Here is a 19,791-nt window from a genome sequence, read left to right as displayed (position 1 = left end):
GAGTTAGTTTTAGTTGTAGGTATGTTAGATTCTTATTACGTGTTCTCATCGCGGATCAAAGTGTATATATATATATATATATATATATATATATATATATATATATATATATATATATATATATATATATATATATATATACCTCTCTAATAAACAAAACCTCTAAATGACACATGTCCCCTTTCTAGGTAGGCTATTTATAACGACGTAAATTTTAGAAACAATTTTTCATTTTTCAACATAATAAAAACATATATAATATTCCCGGAATCCCATGATCCAATGTCATCATAATAAAACATATCCATAATCTTAAAACATAATCCTCTGCCAGTATGTACAAATCATGCCGGCGCCTTCCCGCGATCCTCGCTGGTACCTGAAACCCATATCACATAACACGGTAAGCATAAATGCTTAGTGAGTTCCCCAAAATGCCACATACAACACATAAGCCCCTCGAGGCTATAACTCGATATGACCCTCCGGTCATTGTGTCTCAGCGGGACCCTCCAGTCCCGTAGCTCGTTGGACCCTTCAATCCGGTCTAGCTCGTTGGACCCTCCGGTCCGGTCTAAATCGTTGGACCCTCCGGTCCGGTCTATATAACACATAGCATACATATATCACAATGCACATAAACTCAAACATACACATAACACATAAGACCCTCCGATCTGCACATAGATACCACTCTAGGTAATGTATAGTGAGAAGACTCACCTCGGGTAACTCGGATAAACTCGTACTCGAAATACTGATCTAGCCTCCGCCTAATCACACAAAATAATTATCTCTAATTAAAACGGCTCTCAAATGCTAGACTAGTCCCTCCCTATATTCTCTCAGAAGGGTAAAAGACCATTTTACCCCTCAATGGCCCAAAGGTCCAAATGTTGGTTAAACCCTAAAAGTCAACGAAAGTCAACCCTCCGGAGTACACGGCGCGTACCAGCTCTGTACGCTGGGCGTACTCGAAGGCTTCACAGAATCGGGGAGCTCGACCCCCTACGCTGCGCGTACTGGGATTACGCCCAGCGTAAGTCCCAGTTTCACACTCCTCATGATTTTGGCCTTAAATGGTTAAGACATAAGCTCATATTTCAGATCTGGCCATTCTAATACCTCTTAATCCATAAAGTCGAAACCTTTAAGTCTTTGCATGGCTGTAAAGGTCACTAATCACTCTAAACACCTTTCCTCTTTCCTCATTAAGCCCTTATCTCATGCATGACTTAATCTTCACGTCCAAGATTGGATTTTTATGGATCTATGACACAATATACACTGAAATGGGGCAGATCTGGGCTTATGGAGACCATTTACTCATAAAGTATCCACCTTTGGGACAAAAACCCTAGAAATGGTCCATAAAGCACAAATCCAAAAAGACTAGGAAAGCTTTGAGCTTTTTACCTCCAAGTGGTGCTCCAACCTCTGTAGAGCTCAGATCCAAAGCTTGCACTCCAACTCTAGCTTCCACAATGGCCTTCTCTTTTTCTTCACAAGCACACAATGATACTTTTAAGCCCAAAACACACTCACAAGCTTAGAACGAAGGTTTGGCTCTCTTAGGGTTTCACTCTCTTGGAAATGGTGGTTGGGATGGAGGCCATAGCATCCCTTTTATAGTGCTCATGTCTCATTTAGGGTTTTGAGTCTGGGCCCAGTACGCTTAGCGTAAACTAAGGTACGCCCCGCGTACCGGGTTGAGTCTGTGTCAAAGGCATGCCCTTGGGTACGCGCAACGTTCTCTTAAGTACGCCCAGCGTACCCACTTATCACCATTTTCTATTTTGGGCCAATTTTGACAACTTGGAAAAGAAGAAGGATTAAAGAGATATACCTGCATTTCGGGGTGTTACACTATTTGACACTTGACAATTTTTAAGAAATTCTTAATTTTTGTTTTTTTGATAATTAATAAAACATCTTTAATTTAAAATTTTAAAAAACAACATCAAATCCTCTTAACGTAAATATTCGAAAAAACTGGAAAGTATTTATAAGGAACTCTCAAATTTTCCATTTTTTTGGTAATTGTTAAATCATCTTTGATTTAAAATTTAAAAATACAACATCCTTCATATCCTAATACATACATTTTTGAAAAATCTAGAAAGGAAAATATTTTTAATGAATTCTCAAATTTTTAGTTATTTTTTGGTAATTGGTAAAACACATTTGATTTAAAAAAAAAAAAAAAAAAAAACCCTCCTATCCTAGCTATCATACATTATCGAAAAAACTGGAAATATCTTTTAAAAATACTGAAATTTCTCTTTGATTTTAATGTATCCCAACAATTAAGGGATACATTTTCCTATATACCTTATTTACCTGATCCTCTGTTTAATTTCCATATCTTATGCATGCCAAACCTTACCTTGACAATCATAATACACTAGGTTTTCTTTCTCATCATCTTCACAACGAATTCTACAATTCCGCAATAGAGATTAAAGAAAATCCAGGTTAGTTCATTCACCACTAACCATCATATGTTTTTGTTGAAACTATTTTATTTTACCGATTGAACCATTTATTTAAACTTTTATGTTTGACATTATTATAATCTCAAAGTAGGTTGTTGTTTCAACAGATTTTCCAAGTTAAAAAATCTGTCAAAATTGCAACCTTCTTCGATGCATCTTAACCTGAACAAATAAGCAGTCAACAAAATTCCCATTATACCCTTTGTATACCTGTTCTGACTCCGGCTTCATAAATGCAACAATTTATGGCATTTCTTCTCCATCTTGATAAACACTAAAATAAAATAAACAGCCATGGAAAAAAGGTAAAAGATAAGTCCTTTATTGTAAACAGTGTGTATTTGACATTCCAGATAACCCCTTCAAGTAATTTCAAGCAGTTTGTATTTGACTTTTTATTTTCACAGTTTACATTCTTGAATTTTTTTTAACCGAGACCATCTCTGAATTTTCATTTACACATGGATAATTGTTTCCATTTTTTTTCCTATTACTAAAATCCAAGAAAAATCTATAAAATGCCAAATAATAGCATTGGAGTTTCCTTTTCAGTCAATTATAGCATCCTACATATATTTAACCTAAATTATGTAAACATATAAGTAGGATGCTTATCGTTTTCTCTCAATTATAACATCCAAGGAATACCATTTATTATATTTTTTAAACCTTTTTTCTGTTAACATATAAGTAGGTTGCTGTTTTCACAGATTTTCCAGGTTCATAAATATGTCAAAATAGCAACCTTCTTTGATGCATCTTAACCCGAACAAATATGCATGCAACGAAAATTCCCATTATACCCTTTTTACCAGTTTTAATGCCAGCTTCATAAATGCAACAATTTCTGGCATTTTTTCTCCCATCTTGATAAACACTCAAATAAAATAAATGGGCATGAAAAAGGTAAAAGATAACTCCTTTAAGTATAGCAACCCTTTTTATACTTTTTTAAACCTTTTTCTGTTAAATTGTTTATACAGGGACCATTATGTAAATTTTTTTACTAGGGACCATTTCTAAACTCTGGTTACCTTTTTGTTACTCTTTATGATAGTTTTTTTTAAACCCTTTTCTGTTAGAACTTCTTATACAGGGAGCATTATGTAAATTTATTTTACCAGGGACCATTCTTGAACTTTTATTTACACCCTTTCTCTACCATAATTTAGCATTTTACTTTTCAGTTATTTACCTTTTATAGCATGCTCCTTTGACATAAAAGTTACATTTTTATGGCCTTTTGTACACAAAATCAAAGTATGTTGCTATTTTGACATATTATTGTAGTTGGAAAATATGTGAAAATCGAAACATACTTTTAGATTGCTACTAACTTTTTTTATGGTTTACTTAACTACAACTTTTCTACTCTTTACAGAATCATGGTTGCTTCAAATATTACTTTCCAATAAAACTCTATGGTTACCACATATGAGAAAGACGGTAATTGCAAATGTGGTGTTGATTGCACATGTAGGCACTAGATTTAACTCGACCTCATATGTTTATCCATTAATATAACTAATGTTAGTCAATGATCCAGTAAAACTCTGGTTATGTTCAATGATGCTTATACATATCCGTACATAACTTTGTAATTATAATTAAATGAGAACAGATATTGTTGTGGTCCTTATGGGCTAATAATATCCTAAACTTACCCCTTTATACTTGAGTAATAACATGTTTTGACATAAACCTTAATGTACAGATATGTATGCAAACATAATTTCATGCAAACCTTAAGTTAAATTTCAAATTTGAGGTTTTTAATTTGAAAATCAGTATATTAATCAACGACCCTATATTTATTAATAACATTCAATCTATACTGTGGAACATAACAAAATATTTCAAATACTAGGATTGTCCTTTGTATGTAAACATTTCAATCTTTATAGAATTGAGCTTTAAACTAACACCCAGATTATATTTTCACCGATTCTAAACAATCACTCCAAGATTCTAACATCCTTGAAAGAAACAAAGTCGGAAGTTGAAAGGAAAATGAAATTACATTAGCGAGAAACCTGCCAATCTTCTACAAAAAGGAATAATATGACTTTACCTTTTCTTCATTTCGCCCAAATCACATATCATCGATAATTCGTCATGAGTTCCGCCACTTCAAAGCAAAATCACAACCACAAGGTTGCCGTCCCATCATTTTGTCTCCATAACAATTTCGATCGTCTTTAATCTGATTCCAAATATACTCTTTCGCTTATCTCTTTTAAATAATCGGACATGTATGCTTCCTTTATCAATATCAACCCTAAAATTAAATCTCTAAAATATTGTAAAGAATCAGATATAGAGGGATTAAAACCCATTTGATGAAGGCACGATTCAGATTACATCGTCAGACGAAATACCTTGTTTTTTTTTTGTTTAGAAATCGTACAAGAGCTTTTTTTGGTGTAGGAACAGATATGGTGCTCATCAGTCAACAATAGAATCACTTACCTCATTTAGGGTATGCGTACATAAGAGGTAAAATGGTAAGTTGAAAATATAAGTAGGTTTTTTATGCTTATTTACAATAATTACACATCATATAATAATTTGGATATAAATAACCTAAGTTCAATAAATTAATCATATTTGTAATCATGCTACTTTTGTTATTAACTCATTGATTTGAATTCTTATGATTAAATTATATGTTGGTTAACGGTTATGTTCCGATTTAATAAAGTTACAACGTTAATATTGTGATTTACGGTATTGTTTAATGCTTTTGTTTTCTCATTATATAAACTATAAAGTATGTCATATTTATCACATAAATATACATTTTTATTATGTCTTTGGTCTTTATTTGCTTTATTCCTTTTATGTTATTTTGGTTATGTTATTATTTTTATTATGACCTATGTTATTTTAGATAGTAGAAAATCCAAATGTTATTATTTTTATTATGTCCTATGTTATTTTGTATAGTAGAAAATCCAAATATAATTATAGGGCATTTCAAAGTTCATCAACTACACATGTTATCAACATAAATGGAACGAGAATGATAATGGTCTTCGCTTCTTTCTTAAACTTTACAATATGATTTTTTTTTTAAATTGCTTATGTTCTATAAATTAATAATAAACAAACCAATACTTTTTTGATCTTTTAAATATTCAAATAAAAAACAATCTTCATATTTTTCAATTTATACATTTTTAAGTTTTCAATACAGTTTATTATAACATTTAACTGTCTTCTTTACTTTTGTTTTATGGAACTAAAGGAGGACATGTATACTTTGTTTATCATTTTCACATATTGGTTTGTTTTTGTGTGAACCAATGTTCATACACAACCAACTATAAGTTGTATTATCCAGAGCAAAGAACAAAGAAGGATCGAAGATGTTGCTTTTAAATAATGATATAATTTGATCAATAAAACTTCCAATGTATTATAGAAGGTTTTTACAAATAATTTACAAGTACAACAATAAAAAATATAACATTCGTGTTCCATCTTGATATTTGAATACAAGGTTTTTGCAAATAATAATTATACATGAAATGCCTTAACAGATAGGCATACAATACAACAGTAACTAAACTAGGTCACCTGTAATCCAATCCATCTTGAATGTATGTTTAGTGATTTCCTGAGAATACATGTAGTTTTGAGGGTTTTCTGCTAACAACAGTAATACTTTTAATAAGTCTAAAAAGTATTTTCTTAGTATGTATAACAACAGTTAAAACAACGTTTTAAATGAGTCTTTAAAAGCCAAAATGTATTTTTGTATAAGTAAGTTCATACTTAAAGCTGTGTTTGTAACGAATCTTTGAAAGCCAAAATGTATCTTTTGTATAAGTAAATCCATAATTAAAAATATGTTTGTAATGAATCTTTGAATGTCCTTGCAAACCAACATGTACTGTTATATAAGTAATTCCATACTTAAAATAGTTTTGAGAGCGAATGAGCCCATGGTTTTGTAGTGAGAGAGATATATTCTAGTAAATGTTTATAGTGATTCCTATAACCGAGCTATGTGACTGAGTGTACCTTGCTACAAAGCTTCATTGGACATTGCAGTAACGATCGTAGACACTTATCACCTGTTTCGATTGATCGGTCGAGGTTGTAGCTAGCAACCGCAGGTGGGGATGTCAACCCCGTATAGATCTATACATATGTATTTCGCTCTGAAGATTAATGATTATAGTGGTGTGGGTATGCTAAGTGTTTAGACTCAGCTAATGAATATTGTCTCACTCAAAATCCCTTAACTAAAAAGTATGTGAATAGCTCTCAGCCCTAACTTAATTCTGATTAAGTCACGAGGCATAATGAATTTCATTATATAAAGTTTATACAAGCCGAATAGGTTTGACATGTATGTAAAAATGTAATGTACTCGTTTTTATAACAATGAATGTTTCAAAGTAATGAACATATGTACATGTATAAACGTTGTGTACTTAAACATATAAATATACATGCATAGTAATAACTTGAATCCTTGAAATACTACAAAGTTTTATAACGTGCTTGTTATATAATGCAATGTCACATAAAAATCATATATTTTTATATCATGTAGCATTTGTTGCGTGGACTAGTTATTTCACGATAAAATAACCATAATACGTATATGAAATGTTTATACTAGTTTATTTGTAATAATATTTAAATTGTTAAATAACATTTTTATAAATAAGATTTATTGTATTTTTGCATAAAGGATAATATATTTATATAAACAAAATATATAGGCAGATGTATCCCCCCGAAATAACTAAAATATTAAAAAGGGGTCGTAAGCACTCACCCTTGAAGCGTGAGTTCCATTTGTTCGAATTTGGTTTGTTTTTAGAAACTTGTCGTAAGAAACCACAAATCCACTAATCTTGAACTTTTAAATACTCTCGGGACCGTTTCGTAACGAATTTAAACTATTGAGGTGTAACAACCCAATATTGCAAGTCAATGTAATAGTCTAGGTCAACCATTGTAACTAGTTTTAAAATAATAAAGAGAAATTATTTGAATATTATGTGCAATTATTTATTTATAAGATGTATAAATTAAGATAAAAATGATCATCAAAAATAAAATGTTAGATAAACTCAATATTTATGAAGAAACTTGTTGTGGTCGTGACAAGGTTTCCAGAAATATAAAGAACCCTGAAATCCGAGTTATAACGAAGAAGTTATGACATATCGAAGTTTCGCAACGGAACCGGTACGACGCTGTGTGACGTAAAAGTGAGTTTTCAATCGAATGCTTTTTAGCCTTAGCAACCTAAATGAAAGTTGTAACATACGTTAAACTGAGAGCATGCTTAAAAAGAACGTCCAAATCTGACTTCGTATGAGGAAATTATGATTTTTCTAAGTTTCGGCACAACAATGTACAACCCGAAATTCGGATTATAGATCGAACGATTTTTAGCCGACACAACCTAAACGAGAATCGAAGATCTCGTCATTTGTAGTTCAATGGTAAAAAGACAGACGAAAACGGACATCGGATGAAGAAGTTATGAATTTTTAACGGACATTTCCTGTCCCGGCCTGTTAAAAATATAACATTAAAAATAAAGTCAAAACTAGCTAATGAAGTCTGAACGAAAGTTGTAGAGAACAGTCTCACCTATGCGTGGATATAAAGAACGTCAAAAACGGAGCTCGTATACAAATTTTTGAAGTTTGATAATTAAATTCTCGAAGGAGTACTCCCAGCGTACCGAAGTACGCCCCGCGTACTCGGTCTAGCTTCGACGCGTATCAGTAGGCTTGACACCTCAGAAGCTCGGAACCCGATCAGAGGACACATATCTCGTACGCGCAGCGTACCGAAGTACGCCCAACGTAATGCGAGGCCTCAGCCTCCTATAAATAACATGCAAGGTCTCCGTGTTTGGTTTACAAAATCCAATTCTCTTTCACTCTCTATACCCTATCTAGCCACTCTAAATCACCCCCGAAGCCTCGGGAACCCCCCTAACACTCGAAGAAAGCCCGGAGCCCCGAAGTCCTCGAGAAAATAATCTTTTCCAGTCGAAACTCTGCCCGCGTAAAGCCCGGTTTTCATCAGAAACTCACGGTTTCTTCAAGAAAAATCCTTTCTAGAAACGAAACGCTGCCCAAATCACCACTTATCAGGTGAGTTCATACCCCTACACTTTTTATAACTTTTTACATGTTTTAAAGGGGGAGAATACAAGTAAAACACAAGGAAACTTGTGTTAAAATACAAACCATTATTCATGTTTTCTTATAGTTTATATAACTATTACATGAAAACATGTGCATACAAATCATCTCATCATACAACAGTCATCAGTTCAAATGAAACATATACTGTAAACTATAATAGATATAGTTTGGAATACATTCTCATTATTTTACCCCTTTCAGGGCAAAGAAATGAATATATAAAAATACGTTTATTTTAATATTATAAACATGATGAATTGGGTAACTGTTTCATGCATGAATATTTTCAAATAACAAAACACGTATATCATTGGATTTTTGTGAGACATCGTCTTCGTTATACCTACCTAGGTATACATGGAAGTCCTGTTTTATAATCCGAGTCTCCTTCCGGAGAGCGTGATACTTGTGTATAGATCTATACGGGATTGATGACCCCGCACCCTGGTTGTTAGCTACAGCTCGACCGGCAGGTTATGGGTGACAATTATCAAACATAACGACGCTTGAAGAACGTCGCGACAGGCAATCATTTGTTAGCACGGTTATGAAAACTCACATGATAAACGACAATACGTTATTTTTACGTGAAATTAATATTTTATTTATTTTACGTAATTACTCAGCGCATCAAATGGTTTTATCTTCGAATAAAACTACATGTTACGAAATTAAGTATGACATTTATACTTATACTTTTTAGTATTGGAATATACAAACAAGTTTACAAATCAGCTTTATAGAAAATATAAGATTTTCCGGGATAGATACGATTACTTATAAACAAACAGCTTACAACTCAGTTTTATAGAAAATATCTGGAAACAAACGTGATTTCATCTCATTGAATGGCATATATTTTATAAGTCCCTAATCTGCTTGTGTATCAATCAGATCCGTTTGATGGTGCGGAATCCCAATCAAACGGATGATGTCAGATCAAATAGAAGATAAGGAGAAGAAGAATAATATGAATCTTGTATGTATTGATATGAATGAAGATCCGGATACAAGATTCACACACACTAACACACACTCTCTTTTCTCTCTCTCTAGAACACCTTCAAATGCACACACTTAAGCTCCTCTAGTGTTCATCCTTCACATGCACTCCTCACCCTATATATATATATATATATATATATATATATATATATATATATATATATATATATATATATGGACCTAAGGCCAAGCCCAAAATACAAATAATCCAATGCTCGGTCCAAGCTACAATTAATCATATATTATTTTTGGCCCAAATAATAAAAACAATAAATGCTTAGAAAAGCAAAGTATAAACCATATTTTTGACCCAACAATCTCCCCCTTGGTTTATAGCTTTCTTTTCTTTTCTTAAATAACCCAACAAGCTCCCCCTAAAAAGTAGCTGACTTTTCTTGTTAATCTTCAGTGGGAGCTTGGCTTCAGCATTAATCTTCAATTTATTCACAGCTTCCAGATGAACTTGATGAATCTTCAATAATTGACTTCATCTTGAGCAGTTGGGCATTTCTTCAGAATTTGGCATTGAACGCACATTGGGTGAGGAGGCTTGACGTACTGATTCTTGAAAGATAGCGCTTTCAGCTTGAGAATCTTTAGAGAGAACATCAGAGAGAACAAATCTTCTGGATCACTTCAGCAGGTTTAAGATAGCAGCAGACTGATTGAGGAGGCTTCAATGCAATCTGTCACCTAATCTTCAAGTGCAGCTTCACCTTGCTTCTGGGGTTGAAAGATTGAATGTCGAAAGAATAATCTTTATTTCTTGCTCCTTCGAATGAGAATTCTTCGATGCTCACGGATGAAGCCTTGGCTCAGAAATCTTCGACACAAACTCCATGAGTTTCATCTTCACCTGAATTCACTTTTCAAGACAAAACAAAACTAAAAGAAAACTTAGCACACAATATTTGTGGATTTTTCATATTTTCTGAAAAAGAAATAAAACAGAAATAACACTATTTTTGGATTTTTAATTTTCTGATTTTTGTTTGGTTTTTAAAATTTTTAATTCTCCCCTAATATTTAAATTAGAAGAAAACTATGAACAAATTTAACAAAAATAAAATGATATCTAACTTTAAGAATGATTTGGGATCAAAGTTTTTAGACAGCCTTTATCCGCTTGTCGGTACCTTTTATCTTCACGTCTTTGTCTGGTCGATCGCCGGTATTGTGGTCCACTTAAACACGAAAATTGTGACAAAATTAGAACATACTATTAATTATAAGACAAAGTGATCCTAAGTTCCTAGATAATATTTCTTAAGGACCATTCAGCTGACGACGACCAGGGATATTGTTGTCCACCTAAATTGAGCAGCGAGATCTATAGACAATTTGTAAGTGTTCAAGTTTTAATTGTACTAGAACATGGTTCCCGCTTCCTGATATGCTCCAGTAATCAAGGACTTCCAGAATACTCCTTACATCGGGTGAGCAGACAATTATTAAGAGAGAAGATAGATTTAGAATGCATATGTTATACACCCAGGTCGGATCTCTTCCAATCACGCAGAGGGTGAAACATATGACTAACTGAAGTTTTAGAGGGATTGAGAAAAAAAAATGATGCATATACTTTGTACCAGGTCGGATTGTGAGTCACGCAAAGGAGACAGTATATGGCTAACAGATAGAAAGAATTGCATAGATAGAGGATGCAGAGAAATAGACTTGCATATGTTACAGTCCAGGTCGGATCTCTCGATCACGCAAAGGAAGCAACATATGACTAACAGACAGATAGAGAGAAAACAATTTTCTACAGACCTAATTTATCGGAATTCACCAGTCACCCCATCAATACCGGAATTAAGGACAGAATCCGCACATCGAGGAATAATCCACGGTTCCGGATACAAGTTCTTTAATGTGACCAGTAGATTCCCATATATATCTCCCTGCTCAACCTATCCAAGCGTCGTATTGTCAAGCTAAACGGATCTAACTAGGTCAAGATTTATCAAGTCTATGAATTCCTTAAGTTCAACTCTGCCTAGTCATATCCATTTAGAATCTTTCGTGCCTACCAACGCATCAAACCCAGAGCATAGACCCTTCAACTTTGGGTACGTTACGCAGACTCAGATTGCCTGTTATCACTTGATAATATCACTTCCCAAAACATCTCCCTCAAGCACATTCCATAACCAACATATTTTTTTTTTTATTTTTTGATTTTCTAATGTTTTTGGATTTTTTTAAAATTTTAAAATTTTTGTTTTGTTTTTATTTCCCCCCCTAAATTTGTGCATAGGAGAGAAACGAAAGTAAATGCACAAATTTAAACTATCCTAAAACAAAAATTAGTCTTTAAAGTGAATCAGCTTAAGAAAAACTCAGGAGTATAGAAAGGAAAAATTAAACCGTAAGTCACCGATTGAATATACTTCCAGAAGGTCTGAGAACAGCACGCGTAATCTCAGAACATATCCGAAAATTCTTCATGTCATTAAGCACTAACCCCGTTTGTGATCTCTTCCTTTCTTCCTTTCCCGCAAAGGACACATGCTCCCAAACAATGTTCTGAGTGTTGTACGGTTGAGAGATGTCTCCTATCATGTGCCAGGAACAGCCACTACCAACAAACCGAAGTCTGATGATATGCCTCCATAGCTGCTCCGACACAGAGCGGGATCAGTTGGTCTTTGGAACCCAATCCATTTTGAAACTGGGTCGACCTTTGTCATCCTTGCACGGTACTCTCTCCCATGACATATCCTGTTTATCACAAACAGAAGATGAAGAAATATTAGTCATTAGTTGATTTGGGAGAGTGGGCCTTTGGAACCCATTTGTAGTTGGGTTTAACCCATTTCTTTTTCGATCTGATGGGTGGCTCAGTACTTGCTTTTGATCTTGATGTCGGCCGTCGAGATGACTTTGATTTTGGCTTCACGGGAGCATCTCTTGGATTTGGCTTCTTGGCCGGCATTCCCTTATTTCCCTTGGGATTCGGATTATTGGCCTTGTAGGTTTGATTCTTGGCCTTCTGCGCGTTCCAGTCACCATGGTCTGAACGTGACCTTGAGGGGTTTCTTTTGAAGTATCTCCCTCTTGGCGCGTTCTGCCAGCCTTGTGCATAGTACAGAACATATGCGCGATTAGGACAATTTCGGGCAATGTGACCAGGTGTTCCACAGTGAAAACATGTCTTTTTCTTCACTGTGAAGTTGTTTCTTCCTGCCCCTGGTGGCGTATCTTTGCCTTGTCTCTTGCTTTTCCCACACACACAGTTGCAGCATGCATTCTGTTTAACTTGATTTGGTGGCCTGTACTTCTCAACAACAGGTTGATCAGAAGCAACTGAGTTCGAAGCAACAGATTCAGAGCTCAAGGAGATGTCAATGGTGTTCTCCTTGTTCTCATCCTCTGCTACTTTACCTGCATATGAAGTAGATGTGCTAGAAACAGGAACATCAGTATTTTCAAACAAATAATCAAATATGTCAAAAAAAATTAACTCAACATGATCCGATGCAAAAGCATCAAAAGCATCACAAGATGTATCATCAACTTTAATATCAGAAACAGAAGGTTGTTCATTGGAAACAGAAACATCAGGTTCAGGCTCAGTTTTGTTATCAGAAACAGATCCTTCAACTTTGTGCTTTGACTGATCTAAGGATTGATCTGCAGGGGAAGTAGAAATGTTAGTACTTTCAACATAATAAAACATATCCATAATCTTAAAACATAATCCTCTGCCAGTATGTACAAATCATGCCGGCGCCTTCCCGCGATCCTCGCTGGTACCTGAAACCCATATCACATAACACGGTAAGCATAAATGCTTAGTGAGTTCCCCAAAATGCCACATACAACACATAAGCCCCTCGAGGCTATAACTCGGTATGACCCTCCGGTCAATGTGTCTCAGCGGGACCCTCCAGTCCCGTAGCTCGTTGGACCCTTCAATCCGGTCTAGCTCGTTGGACCCTCCGGTCCGGTCTAAATCGTTGGACCCTCCGGTCCGGTCTATATAACACATAGCATACATATATCACAATGCACATAAACTCAAACATACACATAACACATAAGACCCTCCGATCTGCACATAGATACCACTCTAGGTAATGTATAGTGAGAAGACTCACCTCGGGTAACTCGGATAAACTCGAACTCGAAATACTGATCTAGCCTCCGCCTAATCACACAAAATAATTATCTCTAATTAAAACGGCTCTCAAATGCTAGACTAGTCCCTCCCTATATTCTCTCAGAAGGGTAAAAGACCATTTTACCCCTCAATGGCCCAAAGGTCCAAATGTTGGTTAAACCCTAAAAGTCAACGAAAGTCAACCCTCCGGAGTACACGGCGCGTACCAGCTCTGTACGCTGGGCGTACTCGAAGGCTTCACAGAATCGGGGAGCTCGACCCCCTACGCTGCGCGTACTGGGATTACGCCCAGCGTAAGTCCCAGTTTCACACTCCTCATGATTTTGGCCTTAAATGGTTAAGACATAAGCTCATATTTCAGATCTGGCCATTCTAATACCTCTTAATCCATAAAGTCGAAACCTTTAAGTCTTTGCATGGCTGTAAAGGTCACTAATCACTCTAAACACCTTTCCTCTTTCCTCATTAAGCCCTTATCTCATGCATGACTTAATCTTCACGTCCAAGATTGGATTTTTATGGATCTATGACACAATATACACTGAAATGGGGCAGATCTGGGCTTATGGAGACCATTTACTCATAAAGTCTCCACCTTTGGGACAAAAACCCTAGAAATGGTCCATAAAGCACAAATCCAAAAAGACTAGGAAAGCTTTGAGCTTTTTACCTCCAAGTGGTGCTCCAACCTCTATAGAGCTCAGATCCAAAGCTTGCACTCCAACTCTAGCTTCCACAATGGCCTTCTCTTTTTCTTCACAAGCACACAATGATACTTTTAAGCCCAAAACACACTCACAAGCTTAGAACGAAGGTTTGGCTCTCTTAGGGTTTCACTCTCTTGGAAATGGTGGTTGGGATGGAGGCCATAGCATCCCTTTTATAGTGCTCATGTCTCATTTAGGGTTTTGAGTCTGGGCCCAGTACGCTTAGCGTAAACTAAGGTACGCCCCGCGTACCGGGTTGAGTCTGCGTCAAAGGCATGCCCTTGGGTACGCGCAACGTTCTCTTAAGTACGCCCAGCGTACCCACTTATCACCATTTTCTATTTTGGGCCAATTTTGACAACTTGGAAAAGAAGAAGGATTAAAGAGATATACCTGCATTTCGGGGTGTTACACTATTTGACACTTGACAATTTTTAAGAAATTCTTAATTTTTGTTTTTTTGATAATTAATAAAACATCTTTAATTTAAAATTTTAAAAAACAACATCAAATCCTCTTAACGTAAATATTCGAAAAAACTGGAAAGTATTTATAAGGAACTCTCAAATTTTCCATTTTTTTGGTAATTGTTAAATCATCTTTGATTTAAAATTTAAAAATACAACATCCTTCATATCCTAATACATACATTTTTGAAAAATCTAGAAAGGAAAATATTTTTAATGAATTCTCAAATTTTTAATTATTTTTTTGGTAATTGGTAAAACACATTTGATTTTAAAAAAAAAAAAAAAAAAAAAAAAAAAAAAAAAAAAAACCCTCCTATCCTAGCTATCATACATTATCGAAAAAACTGGAAATATCTTTTAAAAATACTGAAATTTCTCTTTGATTTTAATGTATCCCAACAATTAAGGGATACATTTTCCTATATACCTTATTTACCTGATCCTCTGTTTAATTTCCATATCTTATGCATGCCAAACCTTACCTTGACAATCATAATACACTAGGTTTTCTTTCTCATCATCTTCACAACGAATTCTACAATTCCGCAATAGAGATTAAAGAAAATCCAGGTTAGTTCATTCACCACTAACCATCATATGTTTTTGTTGAAACTATTTTATTTTACCGATTGAACCATTTATTTAAACTTTTATGTTTGACATTATTATAATCTCAAAGTAGGTTGTTGTTTCAACAGATTTTCCAAGTTAAAAAATCTGTCAAAATTGCAACCTTCTTCGATGCATCTTAACCTGAACAAATAAGCAGTCAACAAAATTCCCATTATACCCTTTGTATACCTGTTCTGACTCCGGCTTCATAAATGCAACAATTTATGGCATTTCTTCTCCATCTTGATAAACACTAAAATAAAATAAACAGCCATGGAAAAAAGGTAAAAGATAAGTCCTTTATTGTAAACAGTGTGTATTTGACATTCCAGATAACCCCTTCAAGTAATTTCAAGCAGTTTGTATTTGACTTTTTATTTTCACAGTTTACATTCTTGAATTTTTTTTAACCGAGACCATCTCTGAATTTTCATTTACACATGGATAATTGTTTCCATTTTTTTTCCTATTACTAAAATCCAAGAAAAATCTATAAAATGCCAAATAATAGCATTGGAGTTTCCTTTTCAGTCAATTATAGCATCCTACATATATTTAACCTAAATTATGTAAACATATAAGTAGGATGCTTATCGTTTTCTCTCAATTATAACATCCAAGGAATACCATTTATTATATTTTTTAAACCTTTTTTCTGTTAACATATAAGTAGGTTGCTGTTTTCACAGATTTTCCAGGTTCATAAATATGTCAAAATAGCAACCTTCTTTGATGCATCTTAACCCGAACAAATATGCATGCAACGAAAATTCCCATTATACCCTTTTTACCAGTTTTAATGCCAGCTTCATAAATGCAACAATTTCTGGCATTTTTTCTCCCATCTTGATAAACACTCAAATAAAATAAATGGGCATGAAAAAGGTAAAAGATAACTCCTTTAAGTATAGCAACCCTTTTTATACTTTTTTAAACCTTTTTCTGTTAAATTGTTTATACAGGGACCATTATGTAAATTTTTTTACTAGGGACCATTTCTAAACTCTGGTTACCTTTTTGTTACTCTTTATGATAGTTTTTTTTAAACCCTTTTCTGTTAGAACTTCTTATACAGGGAGCATTATGTAAATTTATTTTACCAGGGACCATTCTTGAACTTTTATTTACACCCTTTCTCTACCATAATTTAGCATTTTACTTTTCAGTTATTTACCTTTTATAGCATGCTCCTTTGACATAAAAGTTACATTTTTATGGCCTTTTGTACACAAAATCAAAGTATGTTGCTATTTTGACATATTATTGTAGTTGGAAAATATGTGAAAATCGAAACATACTTTTAGATTGCTACTAACTTTTTTTATGGTTTACTTAACTACAACTTTTCTACTCTTTACAGAATCATGGTTGCTTCAAATATTACTTTCCAATAAAACTCTATGGTTACCACATATGAGAAAGACGGTAATTGCAAATGTGGTGTTGATTGCACATGTAGGCACTAGATTTAACTCGACCTCATATGTTTATCCATTAATATAACTAATGTTAGTCAATGATCCAGTAAAACTCTGGTTATGTTCAATGATGCTTATACATATCCGTACATAACTTTGTAATTATAATTAAATGAGAACAGATATTGTTGTGGTCCTTATGGGCTAATAATATCCTAAACTTACCCCTTTATACTTGAGTAATAACATGTTTTGACATAAACCTTAATGTACAGATATGTATGCAAACATAATTTCATGCAAACCTTAAGTTAAATTTCAAATTTGAGGTTTTTAATTTGAAAATCAGTATATTAATCAACGACCCTATATTTATTAATAACATTCAATCTATACTGTGGAACATAACAAAATATTTCAAATACTAGGATTGTCCTTTGTATGTAAACATTTCAATCTTTATAGAATTGAGCTTTAAACTAACACCCAGATTATATTTTCACCGATTCTAAACAATCACTCCAAGATTCTAACATCCTTGAAAGAAACAAAGTCGGAAGTTGAAAGGAAAATGAAATTACATTAGCGAGAAACCTGCCAATCTTCTACAAAAAGGAATAATATGACTTTACCTTTTCTTCATTTCGCCCAAATCACATATCATCGATAATTCGTCATGAGTTCCGCCACTTCAAAGCAAAATCACAACCACAAGGTTGCCGTCCCATCATTTTGTCTCCATAACAATTTCGATCGTCTTTAATCTGATTCCAAATATACTCTTTCGCTTATCTCTTTTAAATAATCGGACATGTATGCTTCCTTTATCAATATCAACCCTAAAATTAAATCTCTAAAATATTGTAAAGAATCAGATATAGAGGGATTAAAACCCATTTGATGAAGGCACGATTCAGATTACATCGTCAGACGAAATACCTTGTTTTTTTTTTGTTTAGAAATCGTACAAGAGCTTTTTTTGGTGTAGGAACAGATATGGTGCTCATCAGTCAACAATAGAATCACTTACCTCATTTAGGGTATGCGTACATAAGAGGTAAAATGGTAAGTTGAAAATATAAGTAGGTTTTTTATGCTTATTTACAATAATTACACATCATATAATAATTTGGATATAAATAACCTAAGTTCAATAAATTAATCATATTTGTAATCATGCTACTTTTGTTATTAACTCATTGATTTGAATTCTTATGATTAAATTATATGTTGGTTAACGGTTATGTTCCGATTTAATAAAGTTACAACGTTAATATTGTGATTTACGGTATTGTTTAATGCTTTTGTTTTCTCATTATATAAACTATAAAGTATGTCATATTTATCACATAAATATACATTTTTATTATGTCTTTGGTCTTTATTTGCTTTATTCCTTTTATGTTATTTTGGTTATGTTATTATTTTTATTATGACCTATGTTATTTTAGATAGTAGAAAATCCAAATGTTATTATTTTTATTATGTCCTATGTTATTTTGTATAGTAGAAAATCCAAATATAATTATAGGGCATTTCAAAGTTCATCAACTACACATGTTATCAACATAAATGGAACGAGAATGATAATGGTCTTCGCTTCTTTCTTAAACTTTACAATATGATTTTTTTTTTAAATTGCTTATGTTCTATAAATTAATAATAAACAAACCAATACTTTTTTGATCTTTTAAATATTCAAATAAAAAACAATCTTCATATTTTTCAATTTATACATTTTTAAGTTTTCAATACAGTTTATTATAACATTTAACTGTCTTCTTTACTTTTGTTTTATGGAACTAAAGGAGGACATGTATACTTTGTTTATCATTTTCACATATTGGTTTGTTTTTGTGTGAACCAATGTTCATACACAACCAACTATAAGTTGTATTATCCAGAGCAAAGAACAAAGAAGGATCGAAGATGTTGCTTTTAAATAATGATATAATTTGATCAATAAAACTTCCAATGTATTATAGAAGGTTTTTACAAATAATTTACAAGTACAACAATAAAAAATATAACATTCGTGTTCCATCTTGATATTTGAATACAAGGTTTTTGCAAATAATAATTATACATGAAATGCCTTAACAGATAGGCATACAATACAACAGTAACTAAACTAGGTCACCTGTAATCCAATCCATCTTGAATGTATGTTTAGTGATTTCCTGAGAATACATGTAGTTTTGAGGGTTTTCTGCTAACAACAGTAATACTTTTAATAAGTCTAAAAAGTATTTTCTTAGTATGTATAACAACAGTTAAAACAACGTTTTAAATGAGTCTTTAAAAGCCAAAATGTATTTTTGTATAAGTAAGTTCATACTTAAAGCTGTGTTTGTAACGAATCTTTGAAAGCCAAAATGTATCTTTTGTATAAGTAAATCCATAATTAAAAATATGTTTGTAATGAATCTTTGAATGTCCTTGCAAACCAACATGTACTGTTATATAAGTAATTCCATACTTAAAATAGTTTTGAGAGCGAATGAGCCCATGGTTTTGTAGTGAGAGAGATATATTCTAGTAAATGTTTATAGTGATTCCTATAACCGAGCTATGTGACTGAGTGTACCTTGCTACAAAGCTTCATTGGACATTGCAGTAACGATCGTAGACACTTATCACCTGTTTCGATTGATCGGTCGAGGTTGTAGCTAGCAACCGCAGGTGGGGATGTCAACCCCGTATAGATCTATACATATGTATTTCGCTCTGAAGATTAATGATTATAGTGGTGTGGGTATGCTAAGTGTTTAGA

At 33.5% G+C, this 19,791-nt stretch overlaps 2 protein-coding genes across 5 annotated transcripts in view; both read right to left on the bottom strand.

Moving 5' to 3' along the window:
• Positions 1–229: 229 nt before the first annotated feature.
• Positions 230–19,791, bottom strand: part of LOC145160476 (uncharacterized) — a 30,949-nt gene continuing 11,387 nt past the window's right edge. Inside the window, exons 6-7 of the transcript XR_013738117.1 lie at positions 13,507–13,788; positions 230–723 (exon numbers count right to left, since the gene is read on the bottom strand). The gene's annotated coding sequence lies outside the window, so the exon portion shown is untranslated. The remainder of the gene's footprint in view (positions 724–13,506; positions 13,789–19,791) is intronic.
• Positions 12,293–18,059, bottom strand: LOC145160475 (uncharacterized). 4 transcript variants are annotated; one of them, XM_079079671.1, is made up of 7 exons: positions 17,958–18,059; positions 17,651–17,871; positions 15,790–15,853; positions 15,471–15,523; positions 14,482–14,565; positions 13,789–13,838; positions 12,293–13,444 (listed from the first exon to the last, which is right to left on the bottom strand). In XM_079079671.1, exon 7 carries the CDS (start codon positions 13,371–13,373, stop codon positions 12,441–12,443), a length of 933 nt encoding a protein of 310 aa, XP_078935797.1. In that variant the 5' UTR covers positions 13,374–13,444; positions 13,789–13,838; positions 14,482–14,565; positions 15,471–15,523; positions 15,790–15,853; positions 17,651–17,871; positions 17,958–18,059; the 3' UTR covers positions 12,293–12,440. The 4 variants fall into 4 exon arrangements, with proteins under 4 accessions (XP_078935797.1, XP_078935795.1, XP_078935798.1 ...); XM_079079669.1 differs by having other exon boundaries at positions 15,779–15,853; positions 17,651–18,030; XM_079079672.1 differs by lacking the exons at positions 15,471–15,523; positions 15,790–15,853; positions 17,651–17,871; positions 17,958–18,059 and having other exon boundaries at positions 14,482–15,153.

This window comes from Lactuca virosa, chromosome 2 (assembly GCF_052849685.1).
Source record: "Lactuca virosa cultivar CGN04683 chromosome 2, Lactuca_virosa_CGN04683_v6, whole genome shotgun sequence".
Taxonomy (NCBI): Eukaryota; Viridiplantae; Streptophyta; class Magnoliopsida; order Asterales; family Asteraceae; genus Lactuca; species Lactuca virosa.
Note: the sequence above shows the minus strand (reverse complement) of the source record. Positions and strands in the feature narration are given on the sequence as shown.

Coding starts and splice junctions, on each gene's coding strand:
- LOC145160475 (XM_079079671.1), bottom strand. CDS start 13,373: ATGGATATGTTTTATTATGTTGAAAGTACTAACATTTCTACTTCCCCT.